The sequence below is a fragment of the Mixophyes fleayi genome, chromosome 3 (assembly GCF_038048845.1).
Source record: "Mixophyes fleayi isolate aMixFle1 chromosome 3, aMixFle1.hap1, whole genome shotgun sequence".
In the NCBI taxonomy this organism is placed as follows: domain Eukaryota; kingdom Metazoa; phylum Chordata; class Amphibia; order Anura; family Limnodynastidae; genus Mixophyes; species Mixophyes fleayi.
This window is the reverse complement of record NC_134404.1, coordinates 310,909,514-310,927,524: the sequence shown is the minus strand read 5'-3', so window position 1 is coordinate 310,927,524 and position 18,011 is coordinate 310,909,514. Positions and strand designations below refer to the sequence as shown.

General features: G+C 39.4%; 1 protein-coding gene across 12 annotated transcripts in view; it reads left to right on the top strand.

The window, feature by feature from the left end:
• PLCB4 (phospholipase C beta 4) overlaps positions 1-18,011 on the top strand; it is a 226,605-nt gene that overhangs the window by 185,452 nt on the left and 23,142 nt on the right. For 11 of the 12 annotated variants that reach the window (XM_075203995.1, XM_075203992.1, XM_075203993.1 and 8 more), the window contains 7 exons: positions 728-892; positions 971-1,175; positions 3,348-3,436; positions 5,299-5,449; positions 5,761-5,810; positions 6,910-6,975; positions 17,528-17,643. In XM_075203995.1, coding sequence (XP_075060096.1) covers positions 728-892; positions 971-1,175; positions 3,348-3,436; positions 5,299-5,449; positions 5,761-5,810; positions 6,910-6,975; positions 17,528-17,643 — 842 coding nt within the window. The remainder of the gene's footprint in view (positions 1-727; positions 893-970; positions 1,176-3,347; positions 3,437-5,298; positions 5,450-5,760; positions 5,811-6,909; positions 6,976-17,527; positions 17,644-18,011) is intronic. The other variant, XM_075203996.1, reaches the window with a different exon arrangement.

The following is an 18,011-nucleotide window of genomic DNA, read 5'->3' as shown; positions in this document are numbered from 1 at the left end:
CTTAGCGCCTGGGGCAAGAAAGAAAAATGCCGCCCCCCCCCCATTTTAACCAAATGAACCTAAAATATTCATAAACTGCGCCCCCGTCCAGCGTTGCGCCCTGGGCAATCGCCCCCTATCGCACAGCCCTAGTTACGCCCCTGGATTAGAGAGGGTTGTAGATAGGATATCAAGGCACCATGAGATATCTAAGCACTACACTGTAGCGCTCTCTTGATTTGTCAGTTTGGAGTGCAGTAAATTCTATTTATTTTTTTCATACCTGCCCAGTTTCCCAAATTTCAGGTAAGTCTCCCGGACTCCTGCGAGAGCAGGTCATTCTCCCGCATTCTGCCCACTACCTAGGGAAGTGGACAGGATGAGAGCCTCCATGACTCAATTCGGGATGAAGCAATGTGAAGTTCTCAGACGGGTGGTGGACTGTGAGGATGGATGGGGGCACATTTTGGCCCCGCTACAAAATGACACTTTCGTGTCAATGCGTTGTGGGGACAGGACCAAAATGACGCTATTTGGCGCGTCCACCCCTCTCCGTCCTCACAGCTCACCCTCCCCCCTCTAGGATCTCCTAGAAGGAAGCAGAAAAAGCTTGGTAAGTATGATTTTTTTGACTACAAACTCTGGAACGTAAATCAAAACATCTGAAAAGCAATGTAAAATTTCCCGTGTATATTGGCATCCATTTTATAGTTGGGTAAATACATGGCTATTTGGTATGTTTACTTAGGTTATATCTGGACAGTTTCTGTCAGACAAAAAAATTGGGACATACGTTGAGGTCGATATGTATGGGTTACCAACAGACACTATACGTAAGGAGTTCCGAACGCGTATGGTAATGAACAATGGTCTGAACCCGGTTTACAATGAGGAGCCGTTTGTGTTCCGAAAGGTAAGAGCTTGTTCTGTTGATGTCATATATGTGAGTGTGTGTGAGACCAATCTTAAGTATCGTACCTCATTCTACTAGGTTATCTTACCTGACCTTGCTGTGCTAAGGATAGCAGTGTACGATGACAACAATAAACTGATTGGCCAGAGGATATTGCCACTAGATGGCCTCCAGGCTGGATATCGGCACATTTCACTTCGAAATGAAGGCAACAAACCGATTTCTCTTCCAACCGTCTTCTGTAACATTGTCCTGAAGACCTACGTTCCCGATGGGTTTGGAGGTAAGAGACAGACTGAATGATGAGGAGGCTTTGTTGGAGCTAATCTATTGCATGTACCCAATAACATAGTGATAGATGCAGAGATGTATTGTTACCCATAGCCAGCATATATTTGCTTTCTTTTTGTAAACTGCAGTAGAAAAATGAGAGGGCTAAATGATCACTGTGAGTTACAGCACGTTTGTGCACATCGTCATCATCATCAACATTTATTTATATAGCGCCAGCAAATTCCGTAGCACTTTACAATTGGGAACAAACAGTAATAAAACAATACTGGGTAATACATACATACGTAGAGGTAAGAGGGCCCTGCTCGCAAGCTTACATTCTATGGGACAATGGTTTGATACACAAGGGTAAGTGCTACATCATATTGAATATTTATCCAGCTCGAATGCAAAGTATTTAATGGGCTGTATGCTCAGTCACACAACTATGTTGGTCAGAGGGTTGTTGTCTTGTGGTAACTGTGTAGAGGGTGGTAATAGGGTAACCTAGGGAGATTAAGAGGGTGGTAGAGGAATACTATAAGCTTGTCTGAAGAGGTGGGTTTTCAGAGAACGCTTGAAGGTTTGAAGACTAGAGGAAAGTCTTACTGTGCGAGGGAGTAAATTCCATAAAGTGGGTGCAGCCCGAAAAAAAGTCCTGTAACCGAGAATGGGAGGAAGTGATGAGAGTGGAAGAGAGACGCAGATCTTGTACAGAACGGAGGTGTCGAGTTGGGAGATATTTTGAGACAAGTGAGGAGATATATGTTGGTGCAAATTTGTTGACGGCCTTGTATGTTAGTACAGGAATTTTATATTGGATTCGCTGAAAAACAGGCAACCAATGTAGAGACTGACAGAGTGACTCAGCAGATGTAAAACGATTTGCATGGAAAATCAATCTAGTTGCTGCATGCCAAATAGATTGTAGGGGCTCGAGTCTGATTTTGGGAAGACCAGTAAGGTAGGAATTACAATAGTCGAAGCGGGAAAGGATCAGTGCATGAATTAAAGTTTTTGCAGTGTCTTGTATGAGATATGTACGTATTCTGGAAATGTTTTTTAGATGTATGCAGCATGATGTAAATATAGAGTTGATGTGGGATTTATGGTCATGTTGTTAACAGAAATAGAAATATCAGGCAGTAATCTTCTATTTTTGGGTCGGAATATTATTAATTCTGTTTTTGAAAGATTGAGTTTGAGTTGGTGAGAGGACATCTAAGATGAAATGTCAGAAAGACAGTCGGAAACGCGAGACAACACAGATGGTGAGAGATCAGGAGAGGATAGATAGATTTGTGTATCATCCACATAGAGATGATGCTGAAATCCAAAGGAGCTTATTAGCGCACATTACATCATATTGTCAAACAAGCCCCTATGTTTCTAGATTCCCACTATACTGTTTGTTCATATAGAGGCAATGATATTATTATATGGGTTTGGTCCCAAAAAATTACATAGGCTTTATGGCAGGCCTGTCCAACCTGCGGCCCTCCAGGTGCTGTGAAACTACAAGCCCCAGCATGCTTTGCCGGTAGACAGCCAGTTGATAGCTGGAAAGGGCATGCTGGGACTTGTAGTTTCCCAACACCTGGAGGGCCGCAGGTTGGACAGGCCTGCTTTAGGGGTCTGATTCATTAGGGAAAGTAAACCAGAAAAGAAGTTGTTTACTCCTGGACAAACCATGTTACAATGCAAGGGGTGAAAACTGGTTTCTTATTTTGCACATAAGTTAAATACTGGCGGCTTTCTCATGTTACACACAAATACTTGATAGCTTTATATTTACACTGAAATTTAAAGTTGATCTGGGACATCCTGTACCCCAACTATAAATCTGTCCCCACATTTTAAATTTACCTCCCCCTCTAATGCAACATGGTTTTACCAAGGTACAAAATGACTTCTTTTTTGCTGTCCTTTCCTTAGTGAATCAGGCCCTAGGTGTGTATAGAATCATTCTTGCCTGTTCTCTCGGGCCGATCCCGAGAGAGAGGGTCACCCTCAGGAGGTGCCTGGAAGGAGGGAGAGGGTGATAGTATTCTCCTAAACTGCTGGCTGCCCATTGGCTCTCTAATATCTGTCTCGGCATGGGATTTTCTGTAGAAACTTTACTCCTAGTTGGACGTCTCGTTTAAATCCTCCTGCTTTTATCTCATTGTCTCTTTACTTCTAGATATTGTTGATGCTTTATCAGATCCAAAGAAGTTTCTTTCTATCACTGAGAAAAGAGCAGACCAGATGAGGGCAATGGGTATTGAAACCGTAAGTACCTGTTATGTACATCTAGCAATTTATGTAAATTATGCACACGTACTTGTAATTGTGGATATGAATATTTCATATTAACGTTGGTGATTTGTGAGTGTTAAGTTTCCCATAAGTTCAGTAAAAATTCTAAATACTTTCTAAGGGAGTGTGCTCAACTTGTCAATCAATATATATATATATTATAACTATATACTATAAGTAATTTAGTAAAAGGAGATATATTAGTACAGTTAAAATAGTTTGTTGCAGTAAACAATGCACCATAGCTACAGATTAGAGAAAATAAACTTTAATTGTGAGCAGCTAGGGACATTTGCGTTAATTGCAAAAACATTCTTTGCGATGGCAAGTTGTTCACTGCACTGCATTCTGCTCCATCTGTGATTAAAAACTGACTCCCAGACTTCATATGAGCCCAGGGCTAGTTAAGGTTAAGAAACCTTGTACCAGGATGTAAGACATTATTGAGCCATAACTGAGCCCTTATATGAAGCATTTACACAATCATGTGTACAGTGTAGATTTTAAAAGACACACTGTTCAGCCACAACATTAAAACCACTGACAAGTAAACTGAATAGCATTAATTATCCCATTACAATGGCACCTGTCAAGGGGTAGAATAAATTGGGCAGTAAGTGAACAGTCAGTTATTGAAGTTGATGTGTAGGAAGCAGGAAAAATGGGCAAATGTAAAGATCTGATTGACTTTGATAAGGGCCAAATTGTGAACTCCAAAACGGCAGGTCTTATGGGGTGTTCCCAGTATGCAGGGGTTAGTACCTACCAAAAGTGGTCCAGGGAAGAATAACCAGTGAACCGGCGAAAGGGGCATGGGCACCCAAGGTTCATTGATGCGCGTGGGAAGCGAAGTCTAACTTGTCTGGTCCGAGTGCCCATGCTGATGACTGTCCACCGCCGATATCACCTACAATGGGCACGTGAGCGCCAGAACTGGACCATGGAGCAATGGAAGAAGGTGGCCTGGTCTGATGAATCACATGTTCTTTTACATCATGTGGATGGCCGGGTGCGCTCTTTACCTGGAGGAAGAGATGGCACCAGGATGCGCTATGGGACGAAGGCGGGGGCAGTGTGATCTGCTGTTAACGTTTTGGTGCCAGATACCACAGGACACCTTCAGAGGTCTTGTAGAGTCCATGCCTCAACGGGTCTGAGCTGTTGTAGCGGCATGAGGGGGACCTGCACAATATTAGGCATGTGGTTTTAATGTTGTGGCTGATCGGTGTATATATAACATTCCCCATATAGCAAATAGGGGGGCTCACATGATCCCCTCCACCCCCACTGGAATGCACTGCAGCCTGTTCAGTGGTCTTCCAGTGACGATGCAGGAGAGACACAAGTACTACATATTGTCCTTATCTCTTTAGTTGGGCTCTGTGCAGCACTATATAAGGACTGATTGAGTCCTCCAGTGCCTAGTGGGGTGGGCCTATTTGATATAGTGGGAAGAGAAGGGCATATTTATTAAAGAGGAATTGTTTAAAGCTGTATTAAAATTTAAAAAAAATATTTTCTGCACATAGTAAACAACCATATGTCGATATGTACAGTGTATCCCATTTTATTCAGCTTACCTGCCGGTGCTATACTGTATGGCCGGTGGCATTTGGTTGAAATTGAGTGATTTTAATGAACAAATCTTACACTGTGTCAGTCAATTAATTTGCAGGGCTTCTTCCGAAGAAACTTTCAACTAATAAAATCATTGGATTTCAACTAATGAATGGAGTTTGTGTGTTAAATCTGTTAGCAGTCCGGTGGACAAAGAGATTATATAGGGTTTAATGTAGAAATGCTGTAATAATGATACAAGGCTATTACTGTTTCAGAGTGATATTGCAGATGTGCCAAATGATATCACAAAGAATGATAAGAAAGGGAAAACCAACAATGCCAAAGCTAACGTGACTCCGCAGACAAGTTCAGAATTGAAGACGTCCGCAACAGCCACCTCCGGATTAGCAAATGAAGCTAAAAAAGGTTTTTCCGTTTGACTATTAGTAATGTTTGTTCTTACTAACATTCCATATCAATATCCACTCTCCCTGTCCACCAACATACAGGCAAAGCAGCCGTTGTATAGCGTTAACCAATATCCAGCCTGTCAGTTCAGTAGGAGCTGATAACATCTCTGAAACTGCCTTGTGCCTCAGTGATGTCACTAGTGCCGACTGGATTGATTGGTTGTATTCTCATGAACAGCGGCATTGCTGCTTCCAGTATGTGAATAGAGGAGGCAATATAAAGTATTAAGGTTTTCCATTTAATTTTTTTCTGAATTATTTTTCTAGCTATCGATCTCATTCCTCAAGTAAAAGATGAAGATTTGAAACAAATGAAGGTGAGTTAATACATCACTAATCTGTAAAATATATTATTTTTAATTGTTGCTTAAAGGGATTGTCCATTATTAGTGATTATGTCTCCCAGATTTAATTACCCCGATTCACCCAATGTAGCACTTAGATGGGGGTTTTACATTATGTAGCTACTAATATTATTCTCAGATATGTAGTATATGTAAATAGTCTCAAATCTTAACAGAGCTTGAGATATTTCACTTTGAATTTTCTTTTGATAGGCAGTTGAGTTTAGGCTATTATTCTCTGTTATCATGCATTTCAGTCCAGGTAGAGACTCCTTTAGATTTCATAAGCAACTGAAGCTTCTACATATATATTTATAAATGTTATTATTAGCTCTTTTACATAAGTATAAGACAGTCTGTAAAATACTTGTATACATACGTGTTAAGGAGCAGATGGAACAGGGCAATGGTTTAGAGCAAATTAATAATCTACATATTATTATTATAAGAGTAGGACCTAAGCAAACTTTTGTAGGGTTTACATAGCAAAAATCCATACATCAGTACATTTCAGCATTATGTAATTAACTGCAATCCCAGTGAGTTAGGCTGAGTACACTCTACAGGTTTTTCACCCCAGTATCGGGCCAGTCACACGATAAATGATCGTTCGGCCCAACATCACATTAGTGTGTACGCTCCAAGGATGAGCAATTATCGTTCCAAAGCACATTGTATCGTTTGATTTTATAAATGGGCTAAAAATCTCATTCAACGATGAACCAATATTGTCCCAATTCTGCAGTTTGTATAAACTCACGACCAGATCTCCATAGAGTTTACAGAGTCGTGATCTTTGCAGTCGATGGCTAAGACAGATGAAGAGCTGACGGTATATCTTGTAAATCATGCAGGCTAATTGCTAACAATATCGCATCTGTAGTGTGTACTCAGCCTTAACCTCTAAATAAGAGCTGTTCTCTAATTTACTGTACATTTCCAAAGCTCCTAGTTTTCTTGTTACGTTTATAATGATGATTTGTGTGGGTGTTTTGGAGACTGTTTATTCAGAAGCAGCTAATTGTTCACCTACTGATCTATAGAAGCAGTCATTTGTTTCTATTGGTTTCAGGCATACCTCAAACAGCAAAAGAAGCAACAGAAGGAGATGAACACTCTAAAGAAGAAACATGCAAAGGTGAGTTGTGTGTGTGTAGCTGTGTAGTAGTCATACCCAGAGCATAGCCATGCTGCTTTATATATATAGGCACAGATGTAGCAAGCGTCAAATTGTCTTTTAACATCGGGCCAGTGTGCTGCTATTGCGTGTCCCATGCAGTACGATTTATACACACGTAATGTTAACATGCTTGATCAATTCAAATCAGTTTAAGGGTCTTGAAGATGTTCGCAGTGCAATCTTCAATATTTGATTTTGCAGTTTGAAATTTGTGGCTCACGTTTGCTGTTCAGGTTTAAAACAAGTAACATTTTATAGTTATTATAAGATATTTTTTTTAATTTGCACAGTGAACATTACTGTGTTCACCATTCAAGGTTCACAATTGATCACTTGAATTAGAAAAGTGTGAAAAATGTATCCATTTAAGATCGACCACGTTCGTGATGTTTTGACCATGTGTGAACTAGCTCGATTGTGTGCAAGCCAGCTAGATCACAAGCGAACTAGCTCAAACTTGGTTATCCTGTTTGCATTGCTCAAGTTTTTTATTTGATCTGAAATTCGAGAGTTTGTGTTAAATTTTCAAGGATATCCTATTGAAACCGTTATTAAAAATTTGAGCATTTCTAGATAACTTTAACCACCAAACGATTGGTAAGTTTTACTTGCAATACCATGGCTAACCACATTTTTTGCGTGTGTGGAGAACTGAAGGTGATTGACAGTTACCTCTGCTCAGACCATAGATGTGGCACTGTGTAAAACAAGATGAATAAACTGCCCAGATGACCCCCAAAAATCCGCAACCAACCCCAATGCTAGGTGGTTTCCACTATAATAAGGAAATCACAAGCATCGGGTCCCCTGCTATAGTGAAAAAACAGACCCAGGTTCGTCAGCGTAAGACTAGCGCCTTTATGTGAATGAGGACCACAAAAAACAGTGTGAGCCCCTCCCACCACCACCTGTGCACCCAGTGTAATGGTCAATGGTACCTATAATAAATAAATGCAGACACAATTTTAAAATGAACTGTAATTAAATAAACTATTGTACTTTATTAAGTCTAAAATAAAATCTTCATTCTTGATCTGTCATATTCCAAATAGGAAATAAAATCTTCTTTTCTTCTTTCTTGATCCAATGTAATCCAAATGGGAAATAAAATCTTCTTTTTTTTCTTATCTTGAGCTAGATAATTATGTAAATTAACCCTCTTAAAACTCTGAAAAATCCCTCATAAAATATGTCCCACCCACTCACAAAAGAAATTACTATGACAGAGAGTAAAGACCTCTGTCCATTATATTGTGACTACTGGGGTGATAAGGTTCCACTCCATGGGTCCCAACGTTAATTACCACAGCCCATGGGCTGAGATCTTTGTGGAGCTGGTAACATCAGGGGTATACTGTTTTTTTGCAGCCCCCTATTTCCATAAAAGCTCAGTCATGCACTGATCAACCTGTTGCTGGCTCTCTCTATAGCAAAGGGACCCCATGCTTGTGGCCACAAAATGAATTTCCGTTCTTTGGTGCTCTGAGAAATGAGGCACACTGTGCAAACCACTACACTCTGCTTCACAAACCTAAATCATAAAGCTGCATTTGCGCTGTGGAGCAGCTGTTTTGCCCGTTGTAAATGACATCCAATGTCTTCATAAAGCCTGAGCACAATACGCCAGTTCACAGGCCAGTGAGGTAAGGAATGTCAGGATAAAACAAATTGTGTATTATAGGGACTTGACATTTGTCTTTCCTTAACAAATTAACATAGGACTAGATAATCAGCATTAGATTAGTTTGTTTTATTTTATTTTTAATAAGATGGTCATCAAGGGTGTTGAGTACTTGTTTATTTAATAAAGTTTACTTTAAAATCTTTTGTGTGTGTTATCTAGTTTTACTCTTTTGGTATAAGGAGCAGAGGTCTTACCACAGTGCCCACGGCTGGTAGTCTGTGGTAGAGGGGGGATACTCTGTTTTTTTCTCCCCCGTAGAGGGCGCAGCCTGGGTCTGGTTTTCACTATAGCAGGGGTGACCCCACCATCTTGGTTTCCCCATTATGGTGGAAACCAGCCAAGGCTATCTAGCACTCAGGATGACTGAGGATTTGAGTAAGGTGTATGTTCTGTTTTTTTATTTTTTATCTCACAGTGTAACACCTTTGGCTTGAGTGGAGGTAACTGTCAATCACCTGCAGTTTTCTGCTATTCAGCCGTGTGTGTTTTTTCTGCAACTGACTGACATTTACCTATGCGCAAACTAATGAGGCTGCTGATTTATTCAGTTAACCAGTGCAATTGAGTCCCCAGGCACAGTGCACATGCTCTGTGCTCTCTTCATTCACCTTACATGCGTAGTACGATTCTGTAAAGCTGCCATCTGGTGACAGAAAAATGTATTGAAGGTAATTTTAATATTACACCTTGGAAAAAACATTTGACGCAATGAAATATGTTTCTAAAGAGCTTTGCATGAATAGAGTTGTGCTGTTTTAAATGTTAGTTTAACGCTGGCTACATCTGTACCTTATATTTAAGGTGTTGTATAACTAGTGATTTATACAATGGTAATACTATATTTTCATGTGCATTGCGTGCATTTATCCCCATTTTTATTCATCCCAGGATTTCATTCACTTATGCAGCTGCAGCCTGGAACTAGCATTTATCAACTAGTATTCCTTTTCCAGTTCATTCTTTCCTAATTGCATTCCATTCAGTGTGTAAGTAGCATAGTTATTACCACAGCTTAAGTGCCTTACAGTTATCTACATTAAATTTAATCTCCCATTCATCTGCTATTTTGCAGCCGAGTTTGCCATTTTGTCTACGTCTTTCTGTTGCAAGTTACTATCCTTCTCTGTCTTAATAACCCAACATAGCTTAGTACCTACTTACAAACTTTTCTTTCCTGGAGGGGAGGTGAAGTACAAGTGCGAAGGGGGCAGGGCGCTGCAGACTGCGTAATTTTGGCATCAGACCCGCAAAAAAAATGCTGCTGTCGCGTCATTTTAACGCAGGGAGAAGGGCCAAAAATTATGCGATTCGCGACTAATCATGTCATGGTAGTCCATATCCTGCCCACTTGGCTCAGATGCAGGAGAATGGCTTGCTTTGAACTACCTGCAATTCAGGAGTCTCACAGACATTCCGGGAGAGTGGGTATGTGTGTCTCAGTGTCATGACATATATGGACACCTTACGTTCTAATTTATCTACAATATGGAGATGTAGAAAAAGCAGCAATAAGAGGTCATCACGAGATTACACAATCTAAGAGCAAACAATTATTTAAACATAAAAAGGACACTTCTGAAAACTGCATAAAAGGCACTTTGACCTAAAGCAATCAATCAAACATTTGCTTTTATTTTTTTGATGCTGTTTTTGGCAGCTACAATCAGATTGATCGCTATGAGTTTTTACACAGTCACCAGTCTTTATAAAGGTCCCTTGGGAATCAGTGTGCCATATAAGCAGATTGTAGATATTGATTCAATAAGGAAAGTAAATCAAATAAATAAGTTACTCTGAACCTTGGCAAGACCATGTTCCAAGGCAAGGGGTGCAAATTAGTTTATTATTTTGCACATAAGGAAAATACTTTTATACTATAGAATTTTTTCATGTAGGTCTCAAATACTTGATAACTTTATTGTTACACTGAAATTTAAAGTTGATCTAGGACATGCCCTACCTCAACTATAAATCTGTCCCCTCATTTTAAATGTACCTCCCTCTCCAATGCAACATGGTTTTGCCAAGGTGCAAAATTACTCATTTGTTTTGCTTTGCTCTCCTTAATGAATCAGGCCCATAGTGCTGCAGGGTGAGGTGAGTAAATGTATGTTTTCGGCATTTGTGAATCTCAATATTGTTTATATTTTTTTTCTAATGCTATTTCATGCAAAGAAACAGATCCCTTCAGATCTTTATCTCCCTGCAGACCATTACTGCAGTCTTTGGAGATGCTTTTAACGCCAGGTTACAAGATATTTTCCCCAGAAAAATGTGTTTTCAGGGAGTAGAAGTGCTGGCTGTAGATTGCCGATGAGTCACCACTGTGGGTGGAAATCATTACAGCTTAATAAGGGCCATGAGATTGCTTTTATCTGGCAACCACAGAAGTCTTTTCTATTACTAGCATTATGATAGAAATGACATGGATTGCTGCGATGCGAGGCTACAGATCACAGGTCCCAGCACGTGTTGAGCCGAGTTCACAGAGTAGGTACCTGGCTTCTGTCAACTCTCAGCACTAAGCAATTGTTTTTTAATTTGTCTTTAAAACGTCTGTACAACGGCTGCCAGCCGGGAAGCAAAGGTTTTTGACATTTGAGGATCATTTTCCTTTGGTCAAAACAATATCACGCCAGTGATAAGAGATACAATAAGGATTTTTTACGAGCCACAAAATCTGTGCACTCGCAACGCTTCCTTATGTGCATAAGTGAGCCTTTTTGTCTGTGCCAAGTGAATTTTAAGGTCCACTCCTACTTCACAGTCCTAGGCGGTAACTCATTTTAGGGGGATTTTTCCAAAGTCCGACCTGCTTCCACTTTAGGACCACCTGCTTCATTAATTTCCCATTAAATTTACCCTTATTTATGTGTGAAATGAGGGGACATGGGTACTGTCCTTATTATATGTGTCACTTTTTATTAAATTGCTCAAAATGCACCTAGAAATGAGTTTTCCCAAAGGAGTGCAAGTGGAAGGGGCCATATGCGGTCCATCATATGTACTTGGGGAAGACCCGATCTTCGGGACCTCAGGGGCGCGGGAGAATTCATGTCTTTTTGCTGGGAGAAAAAGACTGTGCAAATCTTTTACATGCCCCTCTAAATGGTTCCTTTCCACCCGTTTAACGCATGTAAATAAACCCATCTTGCAAAAGAAAATCTTCTTTCTTCACTTCAGTGCAACATTAAAGTGCACTATTGCACTTAGTCCTTACTTAGCAAGAAACACACTCGATCTCCCCGACTTCACCAATCAGCTGATGCAAAACCAAGCGCTTACCCGTAACGTGCCAAAGCATGAATGTGACATCACTACGGGAACGTGAGCTGCAATTTTACACTTTTTTGGTTTGGAAATGACCCATAATTTGGGATTGTAATGTCTTATTAAATGACAACTAAACAGATATATAATATACTCACAAGTTAGACTAAATCCATCGCACTCTCTTTCATTCCTGTGCAGGATACCATGTTGGGAGGGAAGAGCTTTGCTACCATAGAAAATGATCAGCTGTTAGATAGTGTTCTGAGGATTGTGCTCCTTTTAAGGTTTTCAAATACGCTTTAATATTTCAGACATGTGCAATTTTAATAAGCACCGCCATCTCTAAGTTAACCTCAGTGCAACTTGTTAGCTAAGCCAGAGAGACCCCAGCTGAGTAGGCATGTTAGCTGGACTGGGAGGCGTGTCAGCAGCATTTGATTGACAACCCATACTCCGCCTTCTCTTCAATTAGACGCACAGCTTGCAATAAGCTAAATAAAACTCCTGCATTCAGAGACACATAGACCAGCTGACTGTGAACAGAAAAGAGATAATGGACCCGATTCATTACGAAGTATAAAAGCCGATACATCTCGTATTTTGCGTCTTATTCACTCTGCGCACGTGGAAACCGAAACATGCGCCGAAGAATGCAATTCATGTTTGCATATAACTGATACTTCCGCCAGCCTACGATTTGAAGTGCGGAACGGGGAGGGTAATGGGTGTATGTACGTAGTCAATGTCCAGTAAGGGCGGGACAATCGCAGCTGCACGCAGCTTTGGGCACCTCCAAGGTACGTGTTTTTCAGTCATATCTCTTACACCAGCTACAGATCAGGTGTAAGTGTCGAATGATAGTGATGACGGTCACGTCTGCATGATAGAACATGTGTTTGCAATCAAGATCAACTGTAAAAATGCATTTTATATACAGAAGTCATTCATCACATCCTAATAAATGTATTTCATGGAAAAAAGTATGAAAAAATAAAACTTTTGGCACTAACAGGTGACAATAATGAAATACTTTTTTTTCTGTGCATTATACATAACATATGTATTGTACGTATCCAGCAGTGTGTTGAATACGACAGGTGCCGTATAGGTGAGCTTACCTAGACCTGTATTCAACAACAGAAGTTTCTTCAGATCCGCTTCTGAATACGAATGTGCTTACGCCTGAATTAAGTGCCTTTCTTAAAAGAACGCACAATGTGTCAGTTTTGCATACTTTAATACATCCAGACCGTTTCAGAGGTTCATAGAGGCCCAAGATAACCCAAATTAAAGGGCCCCTACACCCTTTTCTTTAAAAAAAAACATTAAAAAATGTATTTTACATTTATTTTAAAGCTTGACTTTACTAAAATTTACAAATAAATATTGTATACATATACTGATGTACTGGATTATTGGTGATTTCAATTTAGAAGTGTTTTTTTAGCTTTTATTTCTTCAAATGCAGCAATCAATTTGGAAAAATCCATCTTTCGCACCACGTAACGTTTAATATTGAGCATGGCGAGCCCATTCAATCACTTTTGCCCTGTAGTTATGTGAACGATTTTTTACGATGCAAATGATGTGCAACTGGTTTACCAGAATCAATGTGTGCAGACCATCTAGTTGTGGATATATATTGAAGTGAAGCAGCAGGTAGATGGTAGTAACGCGTCACTCACCTGGCAACTCTCAAGGTCAAGTGACGTTCTCCTGTGTCTGTGTGGATAGATGCGTCATGCACAGAGAGAGCACTAAGCACATGCGCCGCTGCGCGTTTTGCCAGTTTAACCAATTAACATGTTAGGTTTGAACGTTTCTTCAGATCCGCTTCTGAATATAGAGAAGTGTATGCCCGAATTACGCAAGTATGTACAAAACGTTAATTTTGCGTGCTTTAACGAATCAGGCCCTATGTGTTTAATTAGGAGCTGTGGTGCTAATGTTTCCCTAATTCAGAGACACACAGAGCTCCTCATAACTGCACCTTATACAATACATAAACTCTCTTTGTTCCCACCAACTGTACAAACAGGGAATATTAACGCATCAGGATCAGCATTGTGCAGGTTCACAGACAGGTTGTAAGAGGAGGTAATACTTCCAAGAGCTGGGTGATGAGATTCCCATGAGTGTTTATTACCTGTCTTATTAACATTCAGAACTCGATTGTGCAAGAGGTGAAGTAGAGTTAAAATGAGTCGGGGCAAAAGTCCTAGTTATGTATATTACAGGTAATGTTTTATTGAGGAATGTGTAGTTGTATCAAATTTGTGATATCCTAGAGGTAAAATGTACACATTAAAGTGTTCTGTGGCCTGCACTATGGAGTCAGCAATTTGGTAAATAATGTATGAAAAGTGCAACCTAACAAATCGCTAGGAAGGAGTGACATCACTAAGGTATGAATAATATTGTGCCCTGTGCTTCAGTGATGTCACTAGCATTCTCATGAATATTAAGTTTGATTGGCTCAGTCTGCCAATAGACTGCCTCCATTGTGTGTAAGTGACAATGACACGTTAATGTCTGCAGTACTTTCATGACCATATATCTGTGTTACCTCTGGCTTAATGGGATTGAGCTGTGTCATCTTCACTGGATTCACCACATTCAATTAGATAATTGGTCTTGTTTTGTAAATATTGTTCGTCTCCAAACTGGGTGTATGTATTATAAACTTATATTTGAGTCTGTGTCTAAATTTGCTTCTTATGTTCTCCTCATGTATGCTGTGTTAATGTAAGGTAAATATCTATTGGTAAGGGGGAATATGTAAGTGAGATACGATATGTTCTGTGCAAATAGTTTGATTGAAAGGTTAAGAGGTACTAAGTTAATAGAGATAGTGAATAAATAGCATTTCCAGTAAATTGTTAAAGAAGACCAGTACGTGAATTGAACATTTGGTTTAACTATGTGTGGTCACTTTGTCCAACTTCGACGCAGAGTTAAAGAGCAAGTAAAGCCACTATTTCACATAGGATTGTATTATGCAGACGAATAATATGCATAAAATAATTGAAGTATTTATATTTAAGTAAATAAGTCCACCCTGCTCTTCTTCACCCCTGCAGCAGGTTAGCATGCTGTTAGAGTGCTGATTCTCTGCCAGAGCACAAAGTGTAACTGACAGTCTGGCAGACTTGCTTTGCAGAAACGCCATGTCTGGATTGGTTGTGACACAGGGGCAGGGGCAGTGATTTCACAGCAGCTCAAACGACTGTAGAGCCATCTTATTTTACATGTATCAAAGACTACTAGGACACTTTCGTAAATATGTGGGAGGAGTTTTAGATATATTATTTTAGAGATATGTAGAAAGTCATTTTAGAGTTTAAATTCAAATTTTGATTCAACACAAACATCAGTTGTTATAATGCGTTTCAGTGATTTCTTAAGGAAAAGCAACATGCTGTGTACTTTCAATATTAATGTACATATTGTATTGAATAATATCATAGGCACTGAAATAAATAAATATTCTATTTAAAATAAATGGTTGAGATGGACTACATTATAGAAAGCTCTGATCCACCATTTGGCCCCATCTTCTTTCCTCAGTTATGAAGGTTATACCTTTTATTATGTACTTTTAGTAAGTATTCCAAGCAAACTATTTTAAGTGGGGGAAAGGCAATACTTAGTGATACAACCTCATTTTGGGAGTAAGTTTACACAACCCACTTTGCTCCACACTAGTATATCAGTGGGGTCCATTCTAGTGGGCCCTGCCCCTGCTCACATACCCTCAATTAGTGAAGCTCCTGTCAGATTCTTAATGAGTGGCAAATAATTTTTTGAACGTGTGACAGCCTCCTGATTGGGTGCTCAAGGTATTAATCCAATCAGGAGTCAGTAGTACATCGGTAGAGTCCCTCTCCTGAATGGAGATCATAGAAAAGGGAACCTACTCGTGTCCTAATGTTCTCCCATCCATCCCCTTCTATGGTGGGTAACTCATTCAAGAAATAGCACTGTGTTCTTTAATAGATATTTATACTTTTTATTTAACTGGATTTAATATCAACCATATGAATGAATTCCCTTGCTTTATATCGTATCAATCTAAGGTAGCTATTAATGTTGTGGGAGTTCTATACTTCACTTTCTTGTTTCCATCCCTTCTCAGTAGCAGACTTCTCTGTATAACATACTATAAAATAGCACACTAATCTACTTCAGCATTATAATTTGCAGTTATAAATACCACCTTATATGACTACAGCTTGTATCCACTGCCTCACGATTGGACCATCATCATAGGGTTTCAAATCCTCAGTAACAAAAAGCTTTCCACACTGGTAGTCTGAAACTTCATAATGATGGTCCAATGAGGGGACAGTAACTTATTTTAAATATATTAAGAGTAATTTATAGAAGTGCTGTGCAAATGCCGTTTTAAAAGCCCTAGCGCTTATCTTTGCACAAACGCACCTGTTTTATAGTGGTAGAGCATGTAGAGGTGCGTGGCAAGATAGCAGAGTCTGCAGGGGTACACAGGTTTGTGTCTTTTCATAGGAAGAACTGGGCAAATTGGGGACGTTCTTTGCTGAGTGGGGGGTTAGGTGCTGAAATACCCAAATACACCGACATGCAAAAAATATTATTTCAATTTGCATTTCAATCAGTGTAATAAACACATTGAAACTAACACATGTAATAAAGAAGCAAGAAGTACTTAATATGGGGAAACACATGTCAAACAATGTCATAAAAACATTCAAACATACAAAAGTGACACGTAATTAAGGCTGCCTCGTACTTTCGGCCTCATGGTTAATTTACAACATAAATAAGGCTAAATCAACTAGTATTTTAGGACAGAAATGAACCCGCTGGAGATGAATGAAATCGACAACCCTAAAGTAACAATAATATAGACTTTGAGGTGACGTTCCACTCTTTCCACCAAATGTATTTCCACTTCTACTTTCTGTAATCCTGCAAAAGTAGACAGAGATTGATTTTCCAGCGCGGTTCCAGACTCCAGGACGTGGATGGACACCTACGAAGGTGCCAGGTGGACAATTAGGTCCATATGGTCTAGTAGAAAAGCTGCCAGCACCCACTTATTATGCACTTTGATAAATGGCCTTTATTGACCTCAAAAGCTAGACTTAATACTTAAGAGAGGGAACTTGTTTTTTTTCCACCATCTTTTTCATAAGTGCTATTTAAACTGTGTAAATTCTGTATATTTATTTACTGTTAATAATGTCATCTAATATGAAGTCTTCCCTGATGCCACCTAATACTATATACTATAGAGCCAAATGCTTCTACGTTTACAGCATTTTGCAGTAGTGATTTTATATTCATTGTAAGCGTAGCAAGCATTGTTTCACGGCTTGATGATTGAGTCTGTTTTGAAATGGGATGGCATGTTTGGTTCTGTGGGCATAACCTTGGTAATGATGGCATGTAATGGCAGAGTCCATCTGGAATAGGTCACGGAATACAAGTGAATACAGAATGTTCCGCTGCATCAAGTGAACAAGCCGAGTCTTTTGCTTAATTGTCTAACCAAATAAAGCTACTGTTTTCCAGGAGCACAGCGCTATGCAGAAGGTACACTGCACACAAAGTGACAAAATAGTGGCACAGTTTGATAAAGAAAAGTTGTCTCTTGAGAAGAACTTAGAAAAAACGATCAAGAAGAAAGGGTAAGAGCAAAGATCAGCAAAAAAAAAAAAAAAACAGCTATAAAAATATAAATGCCTAAAAGATAATTACAGTATAAATCATCTTAAATAGCCACAGTACAGATGGTTCCAGTTAATAGAATATAGAATATTTCCAAATGTTTAAAAAAGTTATGTAAATGTAAATTTAATATAAACAAAACCTTACATGATCAGAATAAATTGATTGTGTCGATATAATACTTTAAAACAATGCAGATGCCCAATACACAAAGCATTTATAAACCAATGTGTAATTGAATATATTCACTGACGCAATGATGGGGTATACACAATATGGGGGACGGATGGTCGGTAGCCACAGACTATTTCTTATTTTCCCCCTTCCT